At 43.2% G+C, this 12,257-nt stretch overlaps 1 protein-coding gene across 6 annotated transcripts in view; it reads left to right on the forward strand.

Annotated features, from left to right (window-relative positions):
• sox2 (SRY-box 2) overlaps positions 1 to 7,403 on the forward strand; it is a 127,076-nt gene extending 119,673 nt beyond the window's left edge. For 5 of the 6 annotated variants that reach the window (XM_023339751.1, XM_023339750.1, XM_023339746.1 and 2 more), the window contains 2 exons: positions 2,443 to 2,792; positions 4,438 to 7,403. In XM_023339751.1, the coding sequence (XP_023195519.1) occupies positions 5,564 to 6,532 (969 nt within the window). In that variant the 5' untranslated portion in view covers positions 2,443 to 2,792; positions 4,438 to 5,563 and the 3' untranslated portion in view covers positions 6,533 to 7,403. The remainder of the gene's footprint in view (positions 1 to 2,442; positions 2,793 to 4,437) is intronic. The other variant, XM_023339747.1, reaches the window with a different exon arrangement.
• The last annotated feature ends 4,854 nt before the right edge of the window (positions 7,404 to 12,257 follow it).

Consider the following 12,257-nt stretch of genomic DNA (forward strand, 5'->3'; position numbering starts at 1 on the left):
GTGGTAATGTTTGTGCGTGCGCCATGATTGACAGTTGGCTAGCCGTGTTTCCTTCAGTCAGGGCCTCCCTTTTCACTGAATACTGTGTCAATGTGTCTGCCGCACACACACACACACACACACCGACGCTATGCTTTTGCAGACACACAAAGGGAGAAAAGCCCACTGTGGCTCTTCCATCAGGCAGCGCTGCAGAAAAAACACAAACAGACGCTGCAAATGTGTCGGCTCTCATGCATATGGAGGCGTTAGCATGCATGTGTAATATGCATTTGTGTGAATGTGCAGAATCACATGTGAATGTTTTGTGTGTGTGTGTGTGTGTGTAAGAGACATTAGCATTCAGTGATGGTTGTGGCCTTTCTAAAAGCTCCCATGGTGCTGAGGGCCTTTCTCTCCTTTTTGCAGGTTTTAAACATGTGATCTCGTTCTCCCTCCTCAGTTTCTGGGTTTAGAATTAAAATTCTGCGACTGATTCAGATTGATCAGATAAATCTGAGTTATTTCCCTCTGAGAGCGCTGATCTTCTCTCTCTCATCTGTTTTTTGTTTTCACGTCTTCCTTTGGTTCAGTTTTTATTTAACTCCAAGCTGCTGTCTGGTTTCTGCTGCCATGCACTCCCTCATATGAACTTTGACCCTGGATGCCTGAAGGTGGATCTCATTCCTCCAAATAAAACCCAGCGGTGAGCTGACTGTGTCGCGATTTGGTGATTTTATTTTTGCTGCTGCTTAAACTCGTGTAGGCAGCAGTCATTTCACTTTTTTTTCTTATTTGAAAATGGAAGCGTTTAAAAATATTTAATTCTGCTTTTTGAAAAGTGCAGCTTGCATGATGAATATTTTGAAGAGTAAATAAAGAATATTGAGTTTCCAGTTCTAAATGTCATTAATTAAAAACCTGCTGTTAGAAGAAACTTCTGTGAAAGATGATTAGGTTATAAAACAAAACACTGTAGGTGATGAAAACTTTATCATGTGTCAAACTGGAGGCCCGGGGGCCAAACCCGGCCCACTAGTGCTTTTATGTGGCCCTCTAGATATCAGCTGTGTGCTTAAATCTTATTTTATAATCAAATCAAAACAGTTTTAATCTGTAAGATGCCAAATAACATAAAAAAAGATGTTCAGTCGTTAGTTTTAGGACATTGAATGCAGAAGCAGCTATTTATTAATATTTTAAGTTTTTTTATGGGTTTTGGGAACATTAAATAAATAAATTGATACAACCTAATATGGAAATGGGTTTAACAGAAATTGTGATTCTTTGAGGGAATTTTGTCACTTTTTACATATTTGGATGTAATTTTTATTTATTACTATTAATTTAGATCAATATCTGCAACCTGAGAGGTAAATATATGTTGATGTGTTTTCTGATGTTCTGACTCCATGATCTGTTTTTTTTAAAAGATTCCTCTCTGTTCATCTTTTCCTTCCTCCATTATTTGGGCCTTCATCCCCCCCTTCCTCCTCATCCTCCTCTTCCTGCTATTCATCTCTCCTCATCCCTTCACCTGCTGCCCTCCAGCCTCCATCCTGTGACAGACAGCGTGTCCTCACCTTGTAACGATCAGACATCCAATCTGTTTGGCTCGGGATCATCCCCCTGCGCGCGCATTGTACATCCGTTAAATGCTTTATTGATTAGCCTGCAGTTAATTACGGATTGCATCAAACTGGAGGCCGCAGGATGCGCCGTACAGGTGCGCATCTGGACCTGAGCAGGTCGCTCCAGTCAGACTCCTCTCCATGCATTTCAGCGGAACGGAGCAAACCCTGCAGTACACCGTGTTTTAAATCCCGAGCAGACCTTTAATGTATTCTGGATTAAAGCTCCATGCACCTGACCAGACCCCCTTTATTGTTAAACGCCATCACTAGTTTTTGCACAAAACACAAAAAAGTAAATAATAATATTAATAATAATATGTGAAACTTGCAGCAGCAGGCACCTTTTCTAGCTGTTTCCCCCCCTTTTCATCCCGTGTCACTTTCTCTTTGACACTGCCGTTTACTTTGCAAAAAGAAAAAAAGGAGCGAAAAAAAATCTTTATCAAATCCCCATTCTGAGGCTTTCAATAAGGCAGGCCATTACCTCACTGGCGCTTTTGTTCGGCCTATACAAGAGAGAACAAAATGGTTATTCAGGAGGACGCTTTAGATTTTTATTGTGGGCTCGCTATTCACAAAGAGCACCGTTATTGTATTAAAAAGAACCATCTGTGGCAGAAACAATGGCTTCAAATTATCTGTGAATACCCAGTGAACAAAATATAAAGCTTTTTCCTGCTCATTATGTGGGCTAAGCTAGGGGGTGGAAGATAGGAGAGGCACAGACTTTGCTATAACTGACTTTTGTTGTTCTTGCTTGCATTCTTCTCCTTTTTAAATCGGCCCCCTTTTCACATTGTGTCGCCATAAACGGCTTTTCTTGTTGCAGGGACTCGCGGAGAGAAGACAAGCGGAGCTCCAGACAGAGAGCGAGGCTGCGCGGCTCCGCTCGCCCGGCGAAGGCAGCCCGGCGGTCGGATCGGAACCGCGCGGACTCCCGGGGGCTACGGAGGGGAGGCGGCATGCGGGACGGGACGCGGCCGGACCTGGAGCAGCTGCCGCCGGACTCATTTGGGCCGCGGCGACGGCTGAAGATTTCCGGGGAAGTTGAGCGAAACGGCGAGTTGCTTAATTTGCGCCAATCAAGAGGAGAGGAAGACAAGTCCCGAAGTGGCAGCAAGTTGAACTGCGATGGAGAGGAGAAGCCCGGAGCGTGTGGCTCTGCGTGTCCGTGTGCATGTAAGTGTGTGTTCCAGCTGGTGTGTGTGCGTGTGAGGGCGTGTGTGTGTGTGTGTGTGTGTGTGTGTTAAGCATGCAGTGTTGTGGAATGACACCGCATGGCTTTATGAACTTGACTCTCAGATGTTTTTCGCTTTTGACAGTTTAGAAAAATAACAAACATTATGGGGAATATTTTATATTTGGCAATTTAACGACGGATTATTATTAAAGCGATTAATATTAAATAATTCACGTTTTCACCAAACTGGACTCATTTGTGCAGCTTTTTTGCATTTGATTGGATTTCGCTTAAATATATTTTTTTAATGATTGTAAATAAATATTTTTCCCCATATAAAATGTAATTAATATTCATTTTAGCGCACATTGTGTTAAGTCTGAACATAAAATGTAATAAATATCAAACGCAGCGTTTTTATGTGAATTTTCTCTGATCACACATCGAGTCGGATATTCATGCAACAAAACATATGCTTCATGTTTTGTTCTGCACGGCCCCTAGCGGCTGCATATACAACATTATTATCATTTTATCTGCAACTTCTTTGACTCTTTCGTCACGCACAAATCCAATATTGTTTCATTTTGCTATTATTAATGTTTCTCTGTATTTTTGCCATGTGGTTATTAATATTTGGTCGGGGTAAACTTGCGCAATTTTTGGCGCAACAAGTTAAAAACTTAACCTTCGCAACTTGAATTAGATTTCAAATCCAGCCTGTTTTTCCTCTCACCTGCTCTTGTGCCTCCATAAAACCGTGTTTTTGCTGTCGCGCCGCTTGTTGTATATTTTTGCAGGATCCGTGCTGGATGGTGTGGCGGGGGGTCGCAGGGAGCCGCCCCGCTAGTTTTTGTCAAGCAGCGGCTTTAATTCGGGATGATTGTGGATGCAGGGGCCATTCCCGCGGTTGGCTGGGGGCCTTGCTTTCAGACAGCAGCAGGGCCCCGCTGTTCCTTTATTATCATAAGCAGATTAGAGGTAGCGGGGAACACACTCAGATGCAGATAGCAGCCGAGCGGCCCATTTCAACCTTGCATCATAATGGACCGAGGTGCATGTGTCGCCCCTCGCTGCCTATTAAGCACAAGATGAATCTTATGTAAGGTGGCCGAGGCCGGCATAATGAGAGCAGGGAGGGGGGTCTGTCCTCCATTTATTATCAAATGACTAAAACAAAAATAATATGTCTTGATCTCTGCTGGTTTGATTTAATCTGGATGCTCGTGTTTACATGAAATCATGTCAGGTGGGATTGATTTAGCTTCGGTTTGCTGCTGCTGGCAGAATAACAAAAGTTTCGCTTCTGGATGAACATCTTTTAGGTATTTTATTTGTGCTGAACTGATCTGAGGAGCAGCAGCGTTTGCAGTTTCAGTTTCGTCCACTAGGCGGCGCTTGTGTCACGCAGCACGGCGTGTTTCTGCGGGATGAAACATCCAGCTTCTGAAAACTTTTACTCTGAATCCACTCACTGCTCTGATTACAACAGAACCAGCGGTTGGATTTATATATATACATACATATATTTATTTATTTACTCCAATCTCACCGACATGTTTGTTGGAATTAGATTTGGGGGGGAAATCCGTTTTATTTTGAATTATTCCTCATATTTTATTTCTCCTCCCTGCACACTGCCAGCAGCAGCACCAGAGGAAGTGGAAGTGGAGTTGGGTCTTTGTCCGGACAGATGTAGCGACAACATCCCAAACAAAATGAGATGAGCCCGTCTGCCTTCTGTGTGTTGGCATTCAACTTGGCTAAACAAAAGAAGAAGAAGAAGAAGAAGAAGAAGAGGGGAGGGGGACGTCTTGGATTACCTTTCCTCTTTTCAACGCCAAAACCAGCCATGGCTTCTTCCATTCAGCGCTTTGAGTAACTAACAAAGTTTATTTAAGTGTTTTTGTTGTTTTATCAAACCTGGAAATGAGGGAATTAAAACCTTTAAAAAATGAAACAACAGGAGTGACACGAGCCACTAAAACAAATCCATCCTGACAAATTAATTGAATTATAACTTTTGGTTTAATCTTTACAATCTGATCCACTATCAGAGCATATTTTTCAATCTTTGAATATCTTCTAAACTCCAAGTAAATGGGAAGTTTAAGACATTATTTAATTAGTTTTGTTTTATTTTGTATATATAGAAAAGTCATACATTACTTCGGATAAAAAGTATTTTCAGAAGTGTGGAAAATAGTAAACATGTACTTTATATTGGATGTTGAGAGTGAGAGCGCTTCCTCTGCCGCTTCGGGGCATTTAGGCCCCGCCCATTATGCTAATTAAGGCTCTCATTGGCGCGTCGTGGAGAACGCGCGCTCTGATTGGCCAGGTCGAAGCCATTTATTCTCTGACAGCCCAGTCACATGAATGGTTGTCTATTAACTTGTCCAAAAACTATCTGGAGTTGTCAAGGCTCAGGCGGACAGAGCGGCGAAAAAGTGCCGTTTGTTGATGCTTTTTCCACCGAGCGGGAGAAGTTTTTGTGGACACAACGTCGCGGGGACCTTTTTGGGAAAAGCCTCTCTTGTCACACACACTCACACGCTGACTCTGTGACACACACTCTCTGGTGGGAACAGGGAGAGAGAAGGGAGAGAGTGTGGAGACGCGACTTGATGCTTGTTTTTGTCCAGAGAAAAGTTGCGGAGAAGATCGACAGGTAACTTTTTCCCTCTCCTGCCTCCGTCTGCCTCCGGCTGCTGGAGTTTGTCTCCTTCCTCTTTTCGGCTCGGAAGCTCCCAACTGAAAGCTGTTCCTCATGTATAACATGATGGAGACTGAACTGAAGCCCCCAGCTCCCCAGACCAACACGGGGGGCACGGGCAACCCCAACACCCCGGGGAACGGCCCGAACCAGAAAAACAGCCCGGAGCGGGTCAAGAGACCCATGAACGCGTTCATGGTGTGGTCCCGGGGCCAGAGGAGGAAGATGGCGCAAGAAAACCCCAAAATGCACAACTCTGAAATCAGCAAGCGGCTGGGCGCCGAGTGGAAACTTCTGTCGGAAAGCGAGAAGAGACCGTTCATCGACGAAGCCAAGCGGCTGAGGGCCCTGCACATGAAGGAGCACCCGGATTACAAATACCGGCCCCGGCGGAAAACCAAGACCCTCATGAAGAAGGACAAGTACACCCTGCCCGGCGGGCTGCTGGCCCCTGGAGGAAACGGGATGGGGACTGGGGTCGGCGTGGGAGTGGGGGCCGGACTGGGCGGTGGGGTGAACCAGCGGATGGACAGCTATGCGGCGCACATGAACGGCTGGACCAACGGCGGCTACGGGATGATGCAGGACCAGCTGAGCTACCAGCACCCGGGGCTGAACGCGCACAACCCGGGCCAGATGCAGTCCATGCACCGCTACGACATGAGCGCCCTGCAGTACAACTCCATGACGAGCTCCCAGAGCTACATGAACGGCTCCCCGACCTACTCCATGTCCTACTCCCAGCAGAGCACGCCGGGGATGACCGCGCTGGGCTCCATGGGGCCTTCCTCGGTGGTCAAGTCCGAGTCCAGCAGCTCCAGCCCGCCCGTCGTCACCTCGTCGTCCCACCGGGCCGCCCCGGGCTGCCAGAGCGGCGACCTGAGGGACATGATCAGCATGTACCTGCCGGGGGCCGAGGTGAGCGACCAGAGCGCCCAGAGCAGGTTACACATGTCCGGGCACTACCAGAGCACCGTGCCCGGGACGACGATCAACGGCACGCTGCCATTAACACACATGTAAGAGACTCGGAGCCCATTAAGAGAAGAAGAAGAAAAAGAAAAAGAAAAACAACCCGAACTTTTATAAGAGAAACTCTGGACTACTTAACGTTGGACTATTTTTGTACAGACAAATTTCGGGGTGGGAAAAGTTGTATAGAAGTCTCCAAGAAAAAGGAAACCGCTCTTTTTTCTCTCTCTCTTTCATTTAATAAGGAAGCTCTAGAGGAACCGTAGGAGACCCGCTTCACCGCCGGTGGAGCTTGGAAATCTAGAAAGTGGGAGTCGCAATCAAATGTTTTATTATTGCAATCACCTTTTGTACAGTATTTATCAAAGAAACATTACAATCAGATGAAATTGTTAAACTGCAAGAGGTTGCAATTTTTATATAAAGCAACGCCAGTTCTGCAGAAAATATTAAAAGGTGAAAATGGCAGAACTGGGATTATATGCTCCTTAATTACTGCAAACATTGGAAAGAAAAGGGACATAAGCAGGTAATACTGTTATTTTTTTTCTTTAAAAGTCAATATTACTAAAAAAAATTTAAATTTTCTTTTACAAAATATGACACTTTTTTTTCCTGTCATAGGTTGTTAATTTATATTTCCGTCTCCCACTTCTCATCTGTTAGAGATATGACGCTTGTGCTCTTTATTTTCTAATTGATTTGTACAGTTTCTGTATATTTACTGTGACATTTTAAGTTTTTATTTCCAAATCCATTCCCGTAGTTGTATTTTTTAAAAGAATTGTGGCCTGTTCGCAGAAGCCAACCACTCCATGTACATATTACCGGAACTAATACCATCCTTATAACAGTTACAATTTCAGCTGAGTATATATATTTTTTTTCAATATGCAGTTTGAAAAATGAATAAATTTTTTGAAATTTGGATACTTGAAATTGTTTGAGTTTTGATTTTTCTTTCTCACTCATCACGTGTTGTCATCTGTCTGTTTATGATTTCATTTTAAAGCAAATTGAGGATTTTATTTTATTTTTTTTAACTTTAGAAGCAGATAATATTTGCGCTCTTTTTTAGCAGGATGTCAGCACAAATAACCAGCTGCTTCAGGATCCCCAGTATTTTCTAATGGCCTCATCAGATTTTCCATCCGCAGGTATAAACCTTTATTTCTCTTCTTCTGTAACAGACTTTTCAGAGTTTTGTTGCTGAAGCCAATCAGTTAAACATCTGCATTTTTTTTATGTCAACATCGTTTTCAATGTTTAATATTTCTGCAGTAATAGATGTTATGCTGCTATTCACAAAACCAAATGAGTTCAAAGTGTGGGCCAGAGCGTTTCCTCTCTCTCCATGCTGTAAATCCCAGGGTTGTCTTAACAGGATAACAGTTTAAATTAGCGGTAAATTGAAGGGGAGTCCGCTAAAAAAGAGAAGAAGGCGGAAAAGCGCCTTTTTCTAATAGCGCCACGCAGATTGTCCGTTTTTAATTTCATGTTTAATCAAACTGCTCCTGCTGTTCCGGTAACCCACCAACATTTCCTCTGTTTTTATTAAATAAGACGGGGGGGAGGGGGGGGGGAATCCTGCATGCATCTTCATATCAAGCCGACCCGACCCGAACCAATAATAATAATAATAATAATAATAATAATAATCCCTATGATGAGCTAACAGCTCGGCCTTAATTTTCCTAACCGTTTTAAATCTGGGGGGAGTGTGTCAGCCTGTGTGTGTGCGTGTGCGTGTGTGTGTGTGTGTGTGTAGGTGTGTGTGTGTGTGTGTGTGTGAGAGAGAGAGGTAGATTAAGGCCGTTGTGTCTTTGCAGGCTCGGTCCCCGGGGGAGCGGCAGATGAATATTTGAAGAGGCCACTCGGTATTTATCCATCTCCTTCCCAGTCGCTCAGGCGGACTTTGAAGAGGTCAGGGGATCGTTGCTTGGCCCATTAATTATTGATCCGAACAGCTGAATTGCTTGTAATAGCCGAGAAGGCCGCTGATAAACAATTTGTTTCTAAAAGGTCGCAGTGGACGCGTTAAACTCCCTCATGTTTTTTTCCTTTTTGTTACATTTTATTCCCATGAACGCTGGGCCCCTGCAGGCCCCGAGGCCCCGTAAAATTAATAATTTCTCTCCCTATATCAGCTCTGTAGCTTTGATGTGATGGAAAAAGGCTTTTTGAACACATGGAGCGCTTGATGTATTTTTCAAAGCTGATACAAAGTGTTGGTGACACCTAAAGAGAAAACTCAGCGAGCTTTAAAAAGCGGAGAAACTCAATATTTCATTCATGCTAATTGAAGAAAACGATTTCATTTGTTCCTGTCCAGCAATAATTCACAGTTTACGCACTTTGTTTTCCTTTCAAATTGAGCATATTTTAATAAAAAAAAAAAGAAAAATGATAAATGTACAAGACGCAAAAATGTAATAGTAAACATTACCCCACATTTGTTTTGTGAAAAAAAGGTTGAGTCCACAAGGCGTCCTAGTTCAAACATTAAATAAAGGTGCTGCCCGACCTGCGCAAACACAGGTGATGGACGGAATCAAGGGTCCAAAATGTTTCACAGAAAAATGTCATAAAATCTGATCAAACGGTCAAACTGACCGTCAGAGTGGAGATAAAACCAAAGTTAAAGCAGAAACATTTAGTTTCCCATCCATCCATCCATCCATCCATCCATCCATCCATCCATCCATCCATCCATCCATCCATCCATCCATCCATCCATCCATCCATCCATCCATCCATCCATCTGTTTCTCGCGTGCAGTCTGGCGGCCGCAGCTCGAGGCTATTTGGTTTGCAACAGGTGGTGAGCGCGCGCCACTTTCCCCCTTATTTTACCTCCCAGATTAAAAACCAACCACCTTCCAGATGTTTTCTGCTGGCTGCGAAACACCGACACGATTAATAACAAACGCGTCCAAAAACATTTTTTTAAAACTGTTGTTATAATTTCTGCGCGTGAAAAGAAGCAAAAAAACAAAAAAAAAAAATCACTTAAATTTGAATATTTAGTTCAGACCAAAATTTCTAATCCTGCATAAATGTCTGAAAAAAAAAGTCAAAACTCTTTGAATCAGAACACGGTTGGTTTGTTTATGGGCCACTGGCTTTATTCCATCAAATCCGTTATTGTCTGTGTTTGTTGTTGGGATTAGATGATTTTTTTTTTTTTTTTAAATTAGGTCAAATGACCCGGCTTCACGCGCGCGCGTGCACGCGCAGACAATACGACCTTTGCGGCTCCTAATCCCACGAGAGCCACTTTCCTTTTTCACCACGGCTCGGCAGATGATGATGATTGGGGGGGGGGGAGTATGACGTCACCTCCACATTAAACTCTCCCTCCGTTTCTTACTCTGTTTCACACCAACCTTGGTTTCAGTTGTAAACACTAGAAGAACCTTTTAAAACTGGTTTGGATCAGAGAGTTCAGACTCGGTCCAGGTTGAAGCGGTTCCGTCGGTGGAAGAGAAATTCGCCCCCAAAGTGACGCGAACCGAATTACTTTTCATGATCCAGAGGTTTCTGTTCAGATCGGAGCAGAGCAGAATGGATGGATAGCAAAACAGTCAGAGCTGAGAGTTTCAGCTGTGTGTGTGTGTGTGTGTGTGTGTGTGTGTGTGTGTGTGTGTGTGTGTGTGTGTGTGTGTGTGTGTGTGTGTGTGTGTTTGGAGCAGAGAGGGACTGAATGGCAGCCAGTAGCCTGCTGCTCTAGCGCAGGTGCAGGGAAGGGAAGCGGGTGGTGTGTGTGTGAGAGAGAGAGAGAGAGAGAGATGGTGTGTGTGTGTCTTCTACAGTAACCCATACACAGACTCTCTCTCACTCACACACACGCGCGCGCGCACTTTCTTCCTTTGAAAAGGACCACACACTGACACGGACCATCATGCCATCAGCCTCGCGCGGCCCGGACCCTCAGAGGGCTCGAGGCCTCCGCGGACCCCACGCCCCTCCCCCCCACACCCACCTCCACGTCACCAGCGACCCCAGCTCCGTTTATCATTTCTGCTCATTGATGCTGACAGCTTTATAAAGCGCCATCATTGCAGGAATGCGCAGTTCGCCGCGGAACAAAAGCGACAACTCTCGTTTGTCCCGCTTTATTGTAACTAAAACTCGTGTTTGGTTATTTTTTATTATTATTTTGCTCTCAGATTCTTCAAAATAACAGAAAACGGAGCTCTTAAAAACGAAAAAATGAGTCACGAAATTCAGCTCGATATCTGGCTCGTTATGTGAAACTTTGGCAAAGAAAAAACAAACAATAAATGTCCCGTTTGGTTTGATCAGGACAATAAACCTGTCGCCTCTGGTAAACCTGAACACTTGCAGGTAATTTAACCTACAACCGAATCAGAACAGAATTCAAGTTCCAAATTAAACTTTCTTCTTCTTCTCTTACGTTTTTATTGATTTATCGCGGCGCTTCCAGCCGTCAGATTCCTGCATGCAGATTAATTTCCGCCATTGTCAGAGATGTAAAACCCGAGTGTCAATGTGCGCATTGTCTTATAACAAATTCGAGTTAATGCAACCATAATGATAGTATAACGGCGCGCTAATTGGCCTTTTTTGCTTCACAACAATGCAACCAGATCAACATCTCTTTATTATTTAATAACGTCAAACGCTTGGCTGGCTGTGCTGGATGCTGAGCCCTGCTGGCTGCAGAGGGAGGAGGACAATGCAGCTCCAACCCTGCAGGTTCACACTGTACTGGTCCATAATAATAATAATAATAATAATAATAATAATAATAATAATAATAATAATAATAATAATAATAATAATATGCTTCTGCTGGCTGCTTGATGCAACAGGTGATGGTGCAGCTTGAGTTGCAGCCTCAAATGAAACTCCACCGGCTGATCTAAAGTTATTTTATTCTCCAAAGGGACTCAGTTTTAGTTTTAGTTTCTATGATGCATCATTTCATCTCAGAAAACAAAAACTAAAAGGCGGGCTGCACAGAATTTATAATTAGGCAGATTTTTCCAATATGATTCACTGCTTTAAAGTCATAAACTGCAAAAGACACAAAATCTGACCAAAGATATTTGGTCTAAATATCTTATTACATTTAAAATAAGACAAAACTAACTCACAAGTAACTTCTTTAGCAAGTTATGGGAGCTTGTTTAAGGTCAATAATTCCTTAATATTAACATTGTCTTTTTAGATTACACATTTTTTCACAAGTGAAATAATTTGCCAATGGAAGATATAAACATTAAGGAATTATTGACCTAAAATAAGCTCCTATATGTTGCTAAAAGTTATTTGTAAGTTAGTTTTGTTTTATTTCAAGTGTTCTCAGATATTTCACTAGAACTAAACAGAAATACTTGGTAAGATTTTATTTTTCAGTGTTTGTCCTGTATTTATTGCCTCACTGTGTAAGAAATGATTTTAAAGAACAGAATCTGACATGTCAGTCTAAGAACACTTTGCACAATTACAACTTAGTTTTTACATTTATTTCTGTTAAATCCTAAAAATAGCCAACCTTGAAGAATTTCAAACTCTTAAATCCAGTCTGTGTTGTTTTATTGTGACTTGTAGTCAGCATCTTGGTGAGGTAAAAGTGAACAAATAAAAACAAACTTTAGATTTAAGAGTGATAGTCCAGGTTGGCTGAGTTTTCTTCTGCTTTGGGCCGGCTTTGCTTCCACCAGGCAGCCTGGGTGTGAATGAGAAACGACCGTAGCTGCAGTGCAGAGCGTTTCCTCCCATAAACTCTCGCTGCCTGCAGATTTCCACCC

The sequence above is a fragment of the Xiphophorus maculatus genome, chromosome 9 (genome assembly GCF_002775205.1).
Source record: "Xiphophorus maculatus strain JP 163 A chromosome 9, X_maculatus-5.0-male, whole genome shotgun sequence".
NCBI lineage: Eukaryota > Metazoa > Chordata > Actinopteri > Cyprinodontiformes > Poeciliidae > Xiphophorus > Xiphophorus maculatus.